Source organism: Ochotona princeps, chromosome 1 (genome assembly GCF_030435755.1).
Source record: "Ochotona princeps isolate mOchPri1 chromosome 1, mOchPri1.hap1, whole genome shotgun sequence".
Taxonomy (NCBI): domain Eukaryota; kingdom Metazoa; phylum Chordata; class Mammalia; order Lagomorpha; family Ochotonidae; genus Ochotona; species Ochotona princeps.
Window position 1 is genome coordinate 79,526,418 of NC_080832.1, and position 19,751 is coordinate 79,546,168.

At 36.3% G+C, this 19,751-nt stretch overlaps 1 protein-coding gene across 1 annotated transcript in view; it reads right to left on the bottom strand.

Annotated features, from left to right (window-relative positions):
• Window positions 1-14,170: 14,170 nt before the first annotated feature.
• The window catches only part of MEI4 (meiotic double-stranded break formation protein 4), a 163,846-nt gene continuing 158,265 nt past the window's right edge, over window positions 14,171-19,751 (bottom strand). The window contains exon 5 of the mRNA XM_004580543.2: window positions 14,171-14,431. Coding sequence (XP_004580600.2) covers window positions 14,171-14,431 — 261 coding nt within the window. The remainder of the gene's footprint in view (window positions 14,432-19,751) is intronic.

Below are 19,751 nucleotides of genomic sequence, written 5' to 3' on the forward strand. Positions count from 1 at the left end.
GAAGTAAACATAATGACAACTTCCATGCACTCTTCAAAGAAACACTGTGATGGAAGAGAGATGATAACAATGAAGAATATGGGTTAGTGTTAAGCAATCAAGCATTAGAACTGCCAAATTTCTGTCTATCCTAGATATGGAGTTCATTTCAAAATCCCATTAGCTCATAGCTTATTGATTAAGATGCCCCTCCTTTCTCTGTCACGTTATCTCTTCTTAAATCTTAAACAAATACATACTAATGACTGTTTTTAAACAGATGTTATTTAATGTCTGAGTAATTTCTAAAATTTTTTTGGATGTAAGGGTTAAAATATTTGCATAGATCAACCTGTATATTTTTTTTTTCAAAAACAGAATTTCTTTCAACTTGGGGGAAATTCAGAGTAGCACAGTTTTCTGTCCTCATTTTGCTCTTTGCCATATGTGGAGAATATTTAGTAGTTCTTGCAATACCATTTTCATTTTTTTGTTGTTGTTTTTTAAGGTATGTCTATTATTTCACTGAAAGTCAGTGTTACACAGTGTTGAAACAGAAAGATAAAGGAAGACCTTCCATCTGCTGATTCACCCCTCAAGCAGCTGCCAACTAAGGCTGAGTCAGCCTGAAGCCAGAAGACAGGAGCAAGGAACTTCATCCAGGTTTCCCACATGGGTGACCAGGCTCCAAACACTTGTGCAAATGTCTGTTGCTATTCCAGTCATGTTAGCAGGTAGATGGAACAGAAGTAGAGCAAATGACGGTTGAACTAGTGCCAATATGGGATGCCAAGCTCAAAATCAGCAGCTTTACTTACTATACTGCAACACTAGACTCCAAGGAAATGAGCACAGATTTTTCATCCCAATAACACTTACTCTGTTTCCAGTTCAAATGACAAGAGTGTCTGGAAGGATGGAATAAACACTCATTTGGACACCATTTCTGATCACCAGGATCAGGTCTAGGAAGTAAAATACCAGTGGAATTGGGTCCAAAAATTGTGACTGTTATAGGTGAGCAGGAAATCCACAACCACAATTGCCCAGTGTCAGCAAGGTCTCCAGGCCAAACTTGCAAAGAGAATGCACCATTTCAACATGACATTCACTTTTTTTAAGGCTCAGTTTACAGATATGCAAACATTATTTTATCAAAGACTTAAGCATTGTAGGCTCATGTAAATGTTTTTATTGTGTTGGAAATGTTCAGATTTTTAAATAAATTGAGAATTGCAATTATTCAACTAATGCAATTGTAAAATTAAAGAAGCCTGTAAGTATTTCAATAAAACTAAATCATATTTTAGGACTCATTAATTAAGTCATTAACTTACACAATTTCAAACCCTTATTTCAGAATCACTGATGGACTATTATTTGCTACCATTAATAAAACCATTCTTAGCGATATGGAAAAAAAATCTCAGATGGACATTAGTGAGAGTTTTTTGAGTCTATAATCACTACTGCTAGTATTCTGATACTCAGCATTCAATTACGCGGTTGGTTAAAATTAATAAAAGAGAGGCTGGTAGATGTAGTCTCTCTGCTCAGGAAGAAAAACTGTCAGCATCAAAATACAGAGTAGATGAGCAGTAGAAAGGAGTGGTGCAATTGAAGTGGTATAATTGTAGTGGTGCAATTGAAGAAATGGTTTTGAGGTGGGGAAGAGGACAGCATGTTCTAACAACTGAATGCCAATCAGCACTTTTAAAGTGAACATAAAATGCACAGATGTCTGTGTCATTCAGAACTTGAAACAGTTCAGTTAGAAATCTTAATTTTCGTGATGTAAAATGAGAAACCATTAATGGCTTTTTGCAGGAGAGTTACAAGATTTAATTTAAGGAGAGGTACAAGATACAATGAGTCATGATGGATGCATGCTAGCTGGTAAAGTGTGGGTAACTAGCTAACAGACTTTGCTATTAAATACAACATTATTCAGTAGGCTGTGGGAAGGGGCACCAGGACCATATAAACAAAAGGGAAAGAAAACCACATGCTTAGAAATTGACAGCATATTAGTAATAAGAAGTGGAAGAATCAGAAAAGATCTGCAATATTTTAGATTAAGTATTAACCAGAGAGCCATTAACAGTTTATTACAACTTAATGTAGTCATCTTTATTATCTTGTCTGAGAAATGTCTTCAATGTAAGATTGTGTGCTGTAATTATTCCAGAGCTAGTGTAATATTCTCAGTCTGAGACCATCATTCAGATTTAATGTTATTCACAACATGGTGAGAAAATAAGTTGGATAGGAAGTCTAGACATTCTTGCTAACTCAAACACGCACACTAAAGCTTGCACAATACATAACACAGTGTTCTGGATGCCCTTGGACCAAACAAGTAATTTTCCTCTTTTCTTAGCTCTAGTTCTTAGGAAAAACTGTAGAATATGCTAGGAATACACAATTGTGTGAGGGGAAGGAATAACTCAAACAGCCTGGAACCATTTTAATCTGCCAGAAAAAGGATGTCCTTTAACCCACTAGCTCTGCATGTCACATGATCCTGGAGAATAAAGTGCAAGACAGGCTACTCTGGGGAGACCTTCATATGCGGTGCAAGTTGGACACACTCATTGCAGAGTCCATCTGCTCCAATTTTTGAGACTGTTGGAATTTTTTGTTGTCTGTATATATTAAGACATAAATCCACTTCATGTACTTTTTCAATATGTATATGACATGTTTAACAGACTTAGATAAGTTAGTGTTCAGTGCAGTTGATGTGTTTCACAAAGCGCTTGTCACCTTTGCGAAGTTTATAAAATACTCTCCAGTGTAAATACCTAACTCAAAGCAAAGAGAAACAGTGAGAGTGCTCTCATTCACCGACTCACATCCAAAATCACTGACAATATTTGGAATTCATGTCCTAAAGACTCCACTTGTGGTCCAGCTTCCTTGCTCATGCCCTTTAGAAAGCAACAATTGATGGCCCAAATACTGCGGCTCCTGCCATGTCCATGGGAGGAAAGCATAGTTTCTGGCCCCTGGCTTCAGTCTGTTCCAGCCTCAGTTGTTGTTTCTGTTTGAGGGCTGAGCAGAAAATCTCTTTATCTCTGTCACTTGCATTACAAATAAAGAAACTAAATATTAAAAAGAAAATTGGTATGAAAACCAACCAAATATAAAACAAATGAAGAAAGAAAAAAATATGTTTCTAATAATATGCTGATTTCACTTTCCAAAGCTAGTTTGTTGCTGAGCACTGGTGTTTTGCTTCTATATGACTCTTCTCATTATAGAGATATTATGGCAAAAGGTTATGAGCTTGGAGAGTGGTCTATTACAGAATTAGCAGGGATAGCAAAAGGATCTTCCATGGATATTAGTTCAATTTACTGAAACTTTCATTGGCTAAGAATTAATATCGGAATATTGTCATCTATATTTTTTTCTTATGGTTCCTGTATTCCACACTTTCTTGAAATATTTAGAATATAGAATTTCTGTTATACTTTAAGAAATACTTCCAGGGTTTCAACAAAATTAATGAAATCTAAACACTTTTGTGGTTTTAACACTATTTTTTTTAAGACAGTGTGAACAGATTTCACATATTTCACAACAAATATTTAGGAGCACAGTGACACGTCCTACTGTACCCATCCTGCTGTTTGCATTCCCCACCCTCCTCTCTCCTTCCTTACCTCCTTTTCTTCTTAAAATTTTGTAAATAAATGTTTTTACTGAAGTGAACTTTACAGTCACAGGCTTAACAGTATTGGGTAAAGATTTCAACACATAGCAAGGAGGAAGAAAAAACCTACCAGTCCTCAGGAGTACAGACAAAGGCGATAAGCAATAATCAAACTTATCATGTCGATCTTCCTCAGACAAATTACATTTTATACTCTGGGTATTGATTTCCACAGATCAGGGAAAACATTTGTCTTTTTGGTACTGGCTTATGTCACTAAACATATTGTTTTTCAGTTGCATCCATTTTGTTGTAAAAGACAGAATTTCCTTCTTTTTTTCCTGCTGGCTGAGTAGTAGTCATGTGTGTGTGTATGTGTGTTTGTGTATCGTATTTTCTTTATATAGTATCTGTTGATGCATTTCCCGGTGGATTTCATACATTAGCTATTGTAAATTAAGCTGCAATAAACATGGATGCATAACTCAAATGTTGATTTCATTTCATTTTTGTATAAATTTTAAGAGTGGGATGGTTGGGCCATATGATAGGTCTATTTTAGGATCTTAAATGTTAAAGGGTTATTTTAAAGATAACATTAAAGTCTTGTGAACTTTTCAAATTTGTGATTGAATGTTGGATTTCTATTTTGCCTTCAGCAGAAAGCAGGGCCTAACTGAAAACAAAAGTTAAAAAGCAATTGAAGTTTGCTTTATGAAACTGCTTCACAGGAACCTTTATTTATTCAATATTAATTGAAAAGTACATTTGTTAATTCTCTAATCATCTTTCACTTAACATACTGATAAAAGGTACTTTCGCCTGTTAACATATTTAACAAACCCTTTGTTCAGCTAGTCGGAGTTAGAACGGCCATTATCACCATCTAGGTGAGAAGGTTACTCTAAACTGAGGCCAACGTTTCTAAGGTGCCTACTTTTGGTGACAAAATCTGGCAACAATAGGTTTAATACAAATCAGGTATAGATCTGGTGCAATTTACAAAAGCTGGATAATTGAGCCCAGTCCCTTATTAGAAAGAAACAGCTCTGTATAACCTGGGATTTGCATCTTGGCTCAAAAAATATCCTGTGGTGAAAATACCATTCTTATATATGAAGATATGCAGATTTCATGTGACAGAGAAAGAGTGACACTCTCATATATTCACTGTTAAGTACCGTATTCTTCTAATAGACCATGACAGATGTATAAGAATATGTACAAGAGTTATCTGGCACTATAGTCTAGTGGCTAAGTCCTCGCATTGCATGTGACAGGATACCATATGGGCACCTGTTTGTGTCCCAGAAGTTCCACTTTCTATCCAGTTCCTTGCTTGTGGCTTGGGAGAGCAGTTGAGAATGGCCCAAAACCTTGGGACCATGCACCCGCGTGGGAGATCCATAGGAAGTTCTTGGTTTCTGGCTTTGGACAAACTCAGCTCTGGCTGCTGAGGCCGCTTGGGAAGTGAATCGACAAACAGAAGGTCTCTGTCTCTGTATATCCTTCTGACAGTGGATCTACGTTTCCAATAAAGCAAATAATTTTTTTAATATTTATATTTATTGGAAAGTCAGATATACAGAGAGGAGGAGAAACAGAAAGGAAGATCTTCCGTCTGCTAATTCACTCCTCAAGTAACTGCAATGGCTGGTGCTGAGCCAACCTGAAGCCAGGAGCCCAGAACCTATTGTAGGTCTCCCACATGGGTGCAGGGTTCTAAGTATTTGGGCCGTCCTCGACTGCTTTCCCATGTCACAAGCAGGGAGCTGGATGGGAAGCAGGGCTTCCAGAATTAGAACTGGAGGACATATGAGATCCTGGCGCGTGCAAGGTGAGGACTAGCTGCTAGGCTACCACACCAGGCCCAAAAATAAATCTTAAATAAAAAAGTTGTATAAGAAATACATTGCTGAAGGATCTGTAGGAAGATACCAGCAAGATAGGATAATCACAAAATCTACATGATGGTAATAATATGTAATAGTAATTGTGATTGGAAAATTCCCACCTACTATTTATGCATACAATGAAAAGAAACATATTTTCCAAGCAAAAATGCAGATTCTCTCTGTTATTTAACTTTAAAACTTAAGTTGATGCTTTATAACATAATGAAAAAAGAAGAGTTAAAATACTGGTTCCAAGACCTAGGTCACTAGGCAATGATGGAGGGTCCTCCGTCTGGTTTGTCCATCTCTGCCTGGGTAGGGCTCCCCACCATCCTTCTATTTATATTTCTATAACACATTCTCTTCTATACTTCCATATTGTTTAGGAAAAATGGGAAGCTCATTTGTGAATGAAACTCTAACTGCAGTACCAACTGACAGATGGAACACAAGTAAGTCTTCACCTTTCTTTCCTCATATCTAAGAAAAATACACCAAAAGTTATGTAAATAAATTTTCTCAGAAACATTTCACAGAGATTTTAAACTAATTTTTATTTTTTTTCCTTGTGATATAGTGATAATGATGTTTCCTTTATTTTCTATCATTTAGAAATATCAAACACTGTTAAGAGCATATTGATCAATTTTAACAATGTAATAAAGACACTTTCCTCATACTAAAAATGTATGATTTTGGAGACAATTTATAGAACCGAAGTTTCAAATGTATTATTTATTTCCATGTCTTAAGACTTAGAAATTAATTCTAATTTATGTATGCTTGTCTGAACTTCATCCTTGCATTTTGAGAGATTCAACTAGCTTCATCTCAAAAATGTGATTTATACTGGTTTACAAAATAGTCAGATACTAAAGTAGAATTTATGTTTATTTTATTTAAACAAATGCTACCAGTTGGAAAACTCTAGTATATTAACTGCAGTGTTTTATTTCTGCAAATATAAAGGAATATTTCAATCACCCAATATTACTTAATAGAGTTTAAAGTTCTCACAGTTATACTTATCACAGACTCAGACTACATACATATAAAAAGAACACTTCAGGGGTATGAAAACTATAGTTTTATCTTCAGAGTAACTTTACATTTCTATGCTCAGCTTCTACATCTGCAGTGGAAGACCAAGGCAGCTGGTGGTAGATGACTGCAGACACTAAGCTACTCCGTATTGGCTCAGTAACTTGCTGTCTGCTGGAAGGCTGGGTCTGATGTTTTTTTCCTAGCCCTGTGACCTTGAACAAATTATTTAATATTCTTAATTTAATTCTTACTTACAATTTTTAAGTATTCTTGATTTGTTATCTAATTAGTAAAATAGTATATGTCCCCCATAAGATTTCTAGGATTAAACGGACAAACATAACAAACTTACAGGAATTCCTAGGACATACAATTGGCTCAATAAATGCTGGATTTTCAAATCTACCTTTAATAAAATGATGATACAAAAGCATACATGGTGCAAAGTTCACACATGAATTCTGGTATATATATGTGAAAAACATTCTATTTAAAAGCAATCCAGCACAAAATCTAGCATCACACAATCCTTAGAATTTATTAATTTTTAAAATTTTTACTTGGGAATGTCTTCAGGTAGCACCCTTTGAAGATTTTTTTGCTTCAAATGACTAAAGATTTATGGATCTTATTTTTATCAAAAACAAACAATAAACACCTCCTTTCCTTTTCCCTGATGATTGTCTACTGTGTCTGAAATGATGCATAATTCACGAAAACTTCCCAGTAGTTACCTTGTTGAAGCTAAGAGCTGTAATCTCCCTGTTCTCTCTTTACCTCCAAGGGATGTTGTCCCTCAGCTACTCTGGAGCTCATAATAACATGGTAAAGTCTGAAGCAGTCAGAAGAAATTAAGCACAAGAGCTGAGTTAACGGTTTACTTATTCCAAACAATGTTCCAAGATTTTAGGCAGCTAAATTTCATCTCTGGAGTTTACAAACAGAATTATATATTTATAACTAAGATATTTACCAAGTGTCTAAAAACAGATGCCCTAGAATGAGAGGCATATTTTGATATTATTTGGGAAGCCTAACACTTTCACTTAAGTGTAAAATAATTATTTTATTTTATTTTTTTAAAGATTTATTTATTTTATTACAAAGTCAGATATACAGAGAGGAGACACAGAGAGGAAGATCTTCCACCCGATGATTCACTCCCCAAGTGAGCCGCAACGGCTGGTGCTGCGCCGATCCGAAGCCAGGAACCTGGAACCTCTTCCGGGTCTCCCACGCGGGTGCAGGGTCCCAAAGCTTTGGGCCGTCCTGGACTGCTTTCCCAGGCCACAAGCAGAGAGCTGGATGGGAAGTGGAGCTGCTGGGATTAGAACCGGCGCCCGTATGGGTTCAAGGCGAGGACTTTAGCCGCTAGGCCACGCCGCTGGGCCCTTAAGTGTAAAATCATATTGTTTCTGCAATTCGCTACTTGTTTATCATTGTCAAAGCAAAAGCAAAGTGCTGTAAGTAACATAGATATCTCTTAAATTCATATTATTATAATAGCTGTTAATTATCACCAAAGTGCAATGAAAGTATAAGCTGGTAAAGTAACTAAAATTTAAATTGAAACACATTAATTTTTAAAGTACCATTAAGATAGACTGATCTATTTATAAATTTACTACTTAACTGAAGTGGAGAATTATTATCCTCCCTTCAACCTCCACCAAAACAAACAAGCAAAAAAATCTTCCTGTAGAAGTTAAAGCACACAAAAGAAGTTTTAAAATTAAGTGATTCAGAATGACTGAATTTGTATTTCCTGAAGCTTGATAATATTACACCCTGTAGTTTGATGAAAAGAAAAAAATAATCACTTCAGTGTGGCTGGGTATCAGAAATACTTCGGTAACTTGAGAAAGACAGATTGGGGGCTGGTATGGTGGCTCCACAAGGCTAATCCTCTGCCTACAGTGTTGTCACAGGAGTGGCAATTCTATTCCTAGCTGCTCCATTTCTCATCTAGCTCCCAGCAGATGACTGGAAAAACGGAGGAGGATGGCTCAAGTGCTTGGCTTCCTACACTCACGTGGGAGATCTGGAAGAAAATCCTGGTTCCCAAGTTTGGATTGACTCAGCTATGGCCATTGCAGTTATTTCTTGCGGGTAAAAGGTATTCTAATATTTCTAATACATACATTGATCAGATAAATTTTGAGCCTATGAATCTATAAGCAATTAGAAAGCAATTAATTAACTTTTAATAGTGATAATATGTACACTTTTCAAGTATTAGATAAGCTTTATCATTATCATATTTATCACTGTAGCAAACAGTGATGCACATGAATCATTTTATTGACTGTTTTTTTTTTTTTTTTTTTTTTAATTATTTATTATTTAACTTCAGTAATTACATTGTATTATGTGACACAGTTACATAGATACTTGGGTTCTCCCCACCCCTCCCCAAACCCTCCCACCATGGTGGATTCCTCCACCTTATTGCATAACCACAGCTCAAGTTCAGTTGAGATTTCCCCATTGCAAGCGTATACCAAACATAGAGTCCAGCATCTTATTGTCCCGTCAAGTTCAATGGCTTCTTAGGTATACCCTCTCTGGTCTGATGACAGAGCCAGCAGAGTATCATCCCAGTCAATTGAAAGCTCCAACATACCATCAGCAAAAATTTACATCATTATGGAATTAATTGACATAGTAATGAGTAACCAATATGTTAAAAGTAAATGCGGGTTCCCAGCCACCTTCTGTGACCACCTCACCTATACTTCAATTTTAGTTTATACACAACATATAACATTCAAAACATAACATTTTATACATAACATCATATCATCTTAAATTAAGGCAAACATGTGGTATTTAACCTTTTGGGATTGGCTCATTTCCCTTAGCATTATGGTTTCCAGTTTGGCCCATTTGGCCACAAAGAGCTGCATTTTGTTTTTTTTAATGGCTGAGTAGTATTCCATGGAGTAGATGAACCATAGCTTTCTTATCCAATCCTCTTTTGATGGGCATTTTGGTTGTTTCCATGTTTTTGCAATTACTGATTGTGCTGCTATGAACATAGGAGTACATGTTGGTTTCTCATAGAACAAGTGTTCTGGATATATTCCTAGGAGTGCTATTGCTGGATCATACGGTATGTTGAATTTGAGTTGTTTGAATATTCTCCATACTGATTTCCATAGAGGCTGTTTAAAAGAAAATTTTGTTTTGCAAATGTGACAAATTATGAAGTTTAGTTTGTTTTCCTTATTTGTGCAAATAATTGGTTTGCACATAAAGCTGATACTTAACAGCTACTTATGTATAATCAAGTTAGTAAAAACCAAAGCCATCCGCAATGTGACCTTTTGATAAGATTTATCTATTTTTATTGGGAATGTGAATTAGATTTACAGAAAGAAGGAGACACAGAGACAATGAATCTTCTGTCTACTGCCTCACTTCCCAAATGGCCACAATGGCTAAAACTAGCTGAACCAAAGTCAGCAGCCAAGAATTCTTTCAGTTCTCCCAAGAGGATTCAGTTTCAAGGTTTGGGGCCATCCTCTACTGCTTTCCTGGGCTATAAAGTGGGAGCTGGATGGGCAGTGAAGCAGCTGATTCACAAACCAATGTCTATGTGGGATTCCGGTGCAAGGTGAGGATTTAGTCATTGAGCCATTGCACCGGGTCCATGTTTGTAGAAAATCTATAAATAGGGCCCGGCACGATAGCATAATGGTTAAGGTCCTCGCCTTGAATGCACGGATCCCATATGGGCGCTGGTTCTAATTCCGGCAGCTCCACTTCCCATCCAGCTCCCTGCTTGTGGCCTGGGAAAGCAGTCGAGGACGCCCCAAAACCTTGGGACCCTGCACCTGTGTGGGAGACCCGGAAAGAAGTTCCTGGCCCCTGGCTTCGGATCGGCGCAGCACCGGCCATTGTGGTCATTTGGGGAGTGAATCATCGGGTGGAAGATGTTCCTCTCTGTCTCTCCTCCTCTCTGTATATTCGGCTTTCCAATGAAAATAAATATTTTAAAAAAGAAAAGAATATCTACAAATGGGCACAGAAATTTGGAAGTTACTGTTTTTTCCTCCTATGTGTCTAAAAATATACTTCCCTTAGTTATATTCACCAATATCACTGACAAGGAAAATAGTTTACAAAGCAACCATATTTATTCATAGACTTTATAGTTTTTCTTTGAAGACTATAAATCGAATAGAATCTTGATCAGCAAGATGCTATAACCCCCCAAAAACTCAAAGCCTCTATTCCCTGAATGTCATAGCAGAGAGTAAAACTGTTCTATCCTGGTCACAAAGGTAACAGTTAGCTAGCAATTTAAAATGCTGTTTCGGGCCCAGCGGCGTGGCCTAGCTGCTAAAGTCCTCGCCTTGAAAGCCCCGGGATCCCATATGGGCGCCGGTTCTAATCCCGGCAGCTCCACTTCCCATCCAGCTCTCTGCTTGTGGCCTGGGAAAGCAGTCGAGGACGGCCCAGTGCCTTGGGACCCTGCACCCGCGTGGGAGACCCGGAAGAGGTTCCAGGTTCCCGGCTTCGGATCGGCGTGCACCGGCCGTTGCGGTTCACTTGGGGAGTAAATCATCGGACGGAAGATCTTCCTCTCTGTCTCTCCTCCTCTCTGTATATCTGACTGTAATAAAATAAAAAAAATCTTTAAAAAAAATAAAATGCTGTTTCATAAGACTTGTGGTTCAGGGAATATCAAGCTTTGATGACAATCACGAGGCAACTTCATGTGTCATGAAGTGCCAGACGGTTTGCACCTAACAGGCAGTGTGGCAGAGTAGGGATGTGCTCTGGAAAACTGAACTCATGTGGCTGAAACCTGATGGCCATTTCCTGGTTGAGTGAATGTGGGCCAGTTGCTTCACATTTATTTTTGCCTCAATTCTTCATGTCTAAAAAGGAGAATAATTTTATATGTCTGAAGAGATATTAGGAAATCAAATTAACTATCACAAGTAAAATGCTTAGAACAGCATATGATTATTTTACAATATGTGTGTAATATTTATGCTTTCAGCTATATAAATATTTCATATATGGTATTATCATCATATATATTTATATGACAGACATTATTTAAGCGATAGTATCTACAAGCACTTCTATTATTTCCTCTAGTTTTAGGATAATCCTTATTTTTCATCTTCTCCTAGGTTTCATTTAAGTGATGTCTAATTTCTAATACCTGAAGTAAATTTCATATTCTTAAATATGGATATATTAATTTTAACAATTCATTATTTCTTTTATGGCTTTGCTGAAATACAGATACAAATACCCTCATTTAAACCTTTTCACCAGGTGATTTAGTCCTCTAGGCAATATTAAATTTACTCTGCTATTAATTCTAATATGGACTAACACCCAGTATCACGAAGTTATGCATTATGAACTTGACGGAGGTGTTTACCTAAAAAGAGGACTAAATTTGTACAATAACAGTCCTAACATTTGTATCTTGCATTATACTAACTTACTTCCTTTTTGATTTTTAAAGATTTCTTTACTTTTATTGGAAAGGCAGATTTACAAAGACTGTCAGAGAGAAAGCTCTTCCATCCTCTTATTTACTCCCTATGTGTCCGCAAGGGCTGGAGCTGGGTTGATCTGAAGCTGATTTGATGCCAGGAGCCAGAATCTTCTTTCAGGCCTCCCACAAAGGTGCAAGGTCCTAAGGCCATCCTGTACTGCTTTCTCAGAAACAAACAGAGAGCTGGAAGGGAAGTGGAACAGTCGGGACACAAACTATTACCCATATGGAATACTGTGGGTACAAGGAGAGTATTTAGCCTCTAGGTCACCACGCCGGGCCCAATAAATTTATTTCATAGGCCAGTTTTAGAGCTGGATACTTTGAACCCTACTGTAACTAAAAGAATCATTCTAGTTAAACTAGCTTTTAATCGATCAAGGCACTGGTAAGCTACAATACAAAAGGAGCCATGGGTGATGCTCACAGGTTTACCAATCTTTTAAAACTGTTAAGACAGAGGAGAAGATGAAGATACCATCGGAAGTGTATTTGTATGAAATATCATCCACTTAAGTAACTTTTAGCAATATTCAGAGGTGTTCAAACAAAATAAATACTAGATATGTTTCTTATAATCCAGGGTCGGGAATATATTTACATTCAATAAGTACTTGTGGTGGAAGAATTTATTGGCTGCAAGTCTCCATAGCTTTCTGCATCCATACCATTTTATATTAATTTGGCCAATACTACCACTGAAAGTAGAACGTGTTTCACTGTTCCTTTTATTTAAGCTGACTCATCTGATGTACAATGAGCAATGCATATAGGTGAAAAGTAGTAATATAGTCTTTTCGGTCAATCTCTTTTTATGTGGCTCAGCAGTCATTAGTATCAACCAAGCTTCTCCTGAGTGACCTTCACACAAGCAAAAGACCAAAACCTGAGCTGTAGTGAGAACCATTCCCAGTAGAATCTGAAACTGAAGCAGAGCTCTTTCCAGCAAATTCTAGTCCAGATCAGCCTGTCCTTAGACATAAACACTCCTGAGAAATAGGTATTGGCTCTTGTATGCCACTGACATCCTGTATTTGTTACCCAACAATACCCTACTGACATAAACTGAGTCTTAGTATTAAAAACAGTATGACAGTTTCAAGAAAGCTATAAATAACTTCAAAAAGAGCCATGGTAGATGACCTAATTGTATTTATAACATAGAAGAAATTTTATAGAATTAATTTTATAGAATAATTTTATAGAATTTTATAGAAAACATTTTATATAATGTTTGTTAAATAAGCATTTGGTTATTATGTTAATTCAAATGCAATCCTAGAAGTTTTATAACTGGGAAATTTATCCAGAAAATTTTAATATTACAATGAAGTTTATTTTTTGATATATGTTAGAAGTTATAAACTCTCTTTAATATATTGTTATGCATACCAAGTATATTTCAATACTCTTAAAGGTATTATAACATATTTATTCAACAGATCACAGCAATATTTGTTGAAAAACTGCATTTCAAACAACTAAACAGTACTTTCAAAAGAATACAAGTATGTTTGCTGTATGACAATCAAAAATATGTTTAGAAATGTTAAAAATCTTGACTCTTTCTATATGAATCCCCTCTAGGATGACCAATTACGATACAGGTGCAATTATGTAAGAAAAAAAAGTTTTAAAAATTGCATTTAGAGGCATATATTTTGAACAGTTTGTGTTGATAAAGTAACAGAATTTTAACACCTCATTCATTTCCACTGCACACACTTTGCATGGAAACCTTTTACACTTTGACTGTGTTTCATTAAACAGAGATCAGACTTCAGACATATTAATGGTCCAGTTTAGAGAGTAACAGTCAAAGCATATTGAATAACATACTATGGAATAAATTACATGGAAATGAGGAGGGCATTCTCAACTGAAGCTGACTGATTTCAATGGAGAAATATGACTCACAATCTTATATATAACTGCAGACTAGTAATTGACTTCTGTTAATGATCATCTTTAGGGAATCATTTTAAAATAACATTTAAAATATTCCTGAAAGTCTTATAAGCATTAGAATTGAATGTAGATACACTTCTGATGTGTGAAATGTTAAGAAACCTAGTTATTTTCAATAACTTCGGCCTCTGCTGAATTTAAAAGAATTCCTATTCTCCATAAATAACAAGTAAATAAAGGAAATGTATCAGAAAGCTGGAATATAATTTCATCATGCTTTTTTAGAAATTTCTTGATTTCTTCTTCATTGTGCCCTGTACTTGAGGCATTTGCTTCTTCAATTTTTTTTTGAAGAAGCTGTTCCAGAACCCAGAACAAGGAGAAAATATTTTCATAGTGGGTCGCATCATAATGGGATTGTGCCTACAAAAACAAATAAACAAGTGTCTAGGTTATTTCAGCAAAATGCTTAATAAAGAAACTACATTTTCAGACAAAAAAGAAAAAGATTAAAAAAGTACCATTTTCAAAAACAAGGTTGATAGATTATTTCATATGATTCACAAAGCTCCAAATCCCTTTTCTACAGTCTTAAAATACAAGATGAGTATTCCGTAACACGAAAGGAAGAAATCCGTATGAAATCTAAAATCTCCAAGCACTGATACAAGTGTAATACTCTACTCTTGATCTTATACGATGAATTACAAAATGTAGGCACATTAAAAATATTATATAAAACTCCTAACTATTGGTATAAGAAACAATAGTGAATTTATTGTGTGAATTTGGGTCATGTTAAAATATTTCATTGTGTACATGCAAATACTCCATTACCTGAAAAACTCTGATATCCAAAGGAATTTAACTTTCAAGCATTTTGAATAATAGATACTTTTTTAAAAAAGACTTATTTATTTTTATTGGAAAGTCAGATATACCAAGATGAGGAGAGACAGAGAGGAAAATTTTCCTTCTGCTGATTTACTTCCCTAGTGGCCGCAACAGCATGAACCAGCGCTCATATGGGATCCTGACATGTGCAAAGCAAGGACTTTAGACACTAGTCTATCACATCAGGCCCTGAATAATAGATAGTTAACTGGTAATTCATTACTCAGATAAATGTGAGAACACTTGCCAAACAATTATACATGAGCCAACGTTGAATGCTGAGTTTAATATTTTGCTAAATATTTCCTTGCCAGTGATAACACAAGGATCTTTAAAACAAGATTTTAGAAACACACAGTCCAAGAATGGTCAGGGTTGTGATCTATGAAAAGACCAGTTGTGATCTCATCCTTGAATCTGTATATGTCAGGAAAGAATTATATTAGGCATTACGAAATCAGATTCTTATGGACATCATAAGAAATGCTTGCATGCCTAGTAGAATTCTGTTTTTGGCTTGGATGGCTAAATATAAGGTACATTATTAAGCCATGAAAAAGAGTCAGATCCTGACATATTTAGCAAAATGAATGAACTGCAGCACATATGTTAAGTGAATGAAGCCAAAAACTGAAACTGAAAGACAAATAACACATACAAGCAAACAAAACAAACTCAGTCTGAGCATATAACATTGATTATTGGAGATTGATTATTGGAGATTGGGAAGAGGTGGGATAAAGAAAGTCATGAAAAATATGGGAAATTGTGGTTGGCTTATGTTTTTTGACACATATTATACATATCATACTAAAACAAAATATTAACAGTAAAGTAACCTAGGTATAGTATACAGATGATGACAAATACATCACACTAACTGAAAATATGGGAAGCTGGGTGCGGGATATATAGAAATTTATTTTACTTTAAAATTTGTGAAATTTTAAACTACTCTTATATATAAACCATGTTTTAAAGAGTGAATGATAAATATAACCTGAAAAAAGCAAAATTTCTATAACGATAGGCTTTATCATTTTCTGACCAACTAGTGTTTGAAAACCCTGTGAAGTCAGCACTCCAAGAAGCTGCACTTAGGCAAGTAGTTTCTAGAACATCAAGATTCCAGAACTTAACCAAGAATGTTTTTCCAAATACATTTTGAACAAGTTTATTATAAATGAAATGAAAAGGAATGTGTTGAAAACACTTAGCAAAATTTATTTCCTGTAGTATGACGTAAATGGAAAATGCTTTCTCACTGGCAAAGGGATTTATTCAACTAGTTTGCATAATAAACAGAGTCAAGTACATACAGATAACTGAATTAAGCAAATATTTTCCTTCAAGCTTTCCTTCAAGGCTTGTGATAAGAAGGACCTCTCTGAGACTTAACTGAATGCTGTTCTACCACACCTGAGATTCAGCTACAAATGTGCTGCTGCAGGAACTGTAGCACCACCTCTCCCAGCTCCACGTTTGCTGCAGCATATGAAACTGGGGTCACTGTGAAAGTCCAAACTCCAGATGTGGACTCTATGACTGCACATACCAGACAGTGACAGTATCACCATTCAGACTACTTTTCCCTGGAGCCATGGGCCATGATCTCTCTGAGTATGCATACAATCTAGATCTAAACTTGCCTTACAAAGAAAGTGTGTGTGTAAACTGATCCTAGAGTTAAAACATACATATTTTTAAAAGATTTATTTATTTTTAGGTCCTGGCACGATTGCCCCATGGCTACGTTCTTACCTTGTAACTGCCAAGAACCTCTATGGGTGCCAGTTTATATCTCAGGGAAAGCAATCAAGGCCAGCTCACATCGTTGGAACCCTACACCTGTGTGGGAGACCTGGAAGAAACTCCTGGGTCCTGGCTCTGGCTTTGGATTAGCTCAGCATTGGAAAAATGTATTTACAGAGTGAACTAGAAACAGAGAGAAAGAACTTCCATCCTCTAGTTCACTCTTCATATGGCCACAGTGGTCAGAACTGAGTTAAAGCCTGAAGCCAGGAGCTTCTCCCACGTTTGTCACAAGGATGCAGGATTCCAGGGCTTTGGGTCATCCTTTATTGCCTTCCCAGACCATAAGCACATGAACCAGCACCATTATAGGATGCTGGCACATGTAGGTGAAGGATTAGCCTGAGCTACTGTCATTCTCAGTATGTCTGCCCTCCTATTCTCAGGTCCCCAACTGTTTCACAAGTACTGCGCTTTTCATACCATTAGTAATGCAGTGATAAGAATATCTGAGGCTCAGGCCCTGCACCATTACAATTCTGTACACCACAGCCATCATCCTCCATTCAGGCCTGTGCTCTGACCTCAGCTCTGTGGCTGGTACACTCATTAGTCACCAGAGAAGACCCCAAATACCAAACAATGTCAAAAGGTATTGTATTTGTCACAACTTCTTTAGAAGATTATTAGTATTCATAACCACAATAACCCTAACACAACTCAATAATTTGGTCTTGACTGTTAAGATTTCCTACATTCTTTTTTCTAAAGATTTATTTCTTTTTTCTTTTTTTTTAATTAATTACATTGCATTATGTGACACAGTCCCATATGCACTGGGATTCCCCCACCCCTCCCAAGCCCTCCCTACATGGTGGATTCCTCCACCTTGCTGCATCACCACAGTTCAAAATCAGTTGAGATTCTTTTATTGCAAGCATATACCAAGCATAGAGTCCAGCATCTCATTGCCCAAATTCAATGGCTTGTTGGGGAGACCATCTCTGGTCTGAAGGTAGAGCCGGCAGAGCACCATCCCAATCAATCAAAAGCCCCGACGTAGCATCATCAACAATTTACAATGTCATGGAATTAATTCACATAGTATTGAGCAACCAACCTGTTAAAAAAAAATGCAAGTTCTTTACCACATACTGTGGCTCTTTCACTGATACTTCAACTTGGTTTATACATGACTGGGTTCTATACACCTTAAAATGGCCATAGGCTACCACTCAGCTGTTTCATGTCTATTTTCATTATAGTATTACATTTTACATATACTGTTTTCATTTTGACATCATGTCAGCTTAAATTAAGGCAAACATGTGGTATCTAACCTTTTGCGATTGGCTCATTTCCCTTAGCATTATGGTTTCCAGTTGGGCCCATTTGGCCATAAAGAACTGCATTTTGTTTTTTTAATGGCTGAGTAGTATTCCATGGAGTAGATGAACCATAGTTTTCTTATCCAGTCTTCTGCTGATGGGCATTTCGGTTGCTTCCATGTTTTTGCAATTACTGATTGTGCTGCTATGAACCTAGGGGTGCATGTTGGTTTCTCGTGTAACAGGTGTCTTGGATATATTCCTAGGAGTGCTATTGCTGCATCATATTTTTATTGGAAAAGCAGATCAGATTTACAGAGAGAGAGAGACAGAGAGAGATCTTTTGGCCAATGGTTCACTCCTTAAAAGGCTACAATATCTGGAGCTGAGCTGATCCAAAGCCAGGAGCCAGAAGCTTCCTCTTGTCTCCCATGTGTGTACAGGATCCTAACCTTGGGCCATCTTCTACTGCGTTCTGAGGCCATAAGCAGGGAGTTGGAAGAAAAGCAGGACAGCAAGAACATGAACCAATGCCAATATGGGATACTGGCACTTGTAAGGATTTAACTATTACACCGGGCCCCTCCCCACATTTTTCATCGAAATTGATCTCAGCTGAGAGATCTACACAGGAACTGAAAAATTACTCCCCCATTGATGCCAAAGCTGCTGCAAGCTATCCTGGAAGCATCTTGTATCAAAGTGCCACCTCAGTGGAGAATTTTGCATACCAATACTAGCCTATAAAATCTAGAAGAGGTGATTGTTTCATTAAATGCATAGACATAAATATCATAAAGAGAAAATATGAAAAATCACAAAGATGTAGAACTCTCAAAGTATAGCTACATGCCAGTAGCTTACTCCAAAGAACTAAAAGTATACACACTTCCTAACAATTGATTTAAAAAATCTTTTAAAGCAGTTTAATGAACTTAAATAAAACACAGAAAAACAATTCAACAAAAATCAGCTGAAAATATAAAGGTTTCATATGACAATTTAACTAATATACTGAAATTATGAAAAGAATCAAAGGGAAGTTCCAAAACCAAAAATGTGATGAATGAAATAAACAATTCAATTGATATTGTCAATGGCATTCATCAATGAGACAATCTGCATATTCAATGAAAATGTACAGATAGATTTTAAAAAGGAAAAAACAAAGGAAACTGATGCAAGAAAGCATATAAGATTTATGGGGAAGTTTCAAAGGAGCAAGTATTCTACTTGCAAGAGTTAAAAAAGGAAGAGAAAGAAAAAAAGACATAGGGACAGAAATGTTTTCTACAGAAATAGCTTAAAACAACCCAGGTAAAAGGAAGTATGTAGATACCCAAGCACAGGCATGTAAAGTGTCTGCAGCCACATCCAATCTGAATCAGTTTGTATTAGGAAAAATTATAAGTGAATGCTCAAAAATAAAGAAATAGAATATACTAAAAACAGCAGAAAAAATAAGATCACTAGATTGGAGGAGTTCTGAGAAGTCAAACAGTAGATCTTTCATTGAAATTCTTGTAGGCCAGGAGATAGAAGCGTGATATTTTAAAATAATAAATAACTTAAACAAGTAGAATTAAAAACATTTTATCTGAAAAGGCTATCCATTAGTTATAAAAAGTGAAAAAGATTTTCTGAGACAGAAAATCTGAAAGACTTCATCATCACCAAAATTTTCTTAGAGGAATTGCTAAAGGAGATTCCGGAAAACACTAAGGTATAAAACTCACTGGAAAAACAGTTCACAGTAAAATGCAGAATAT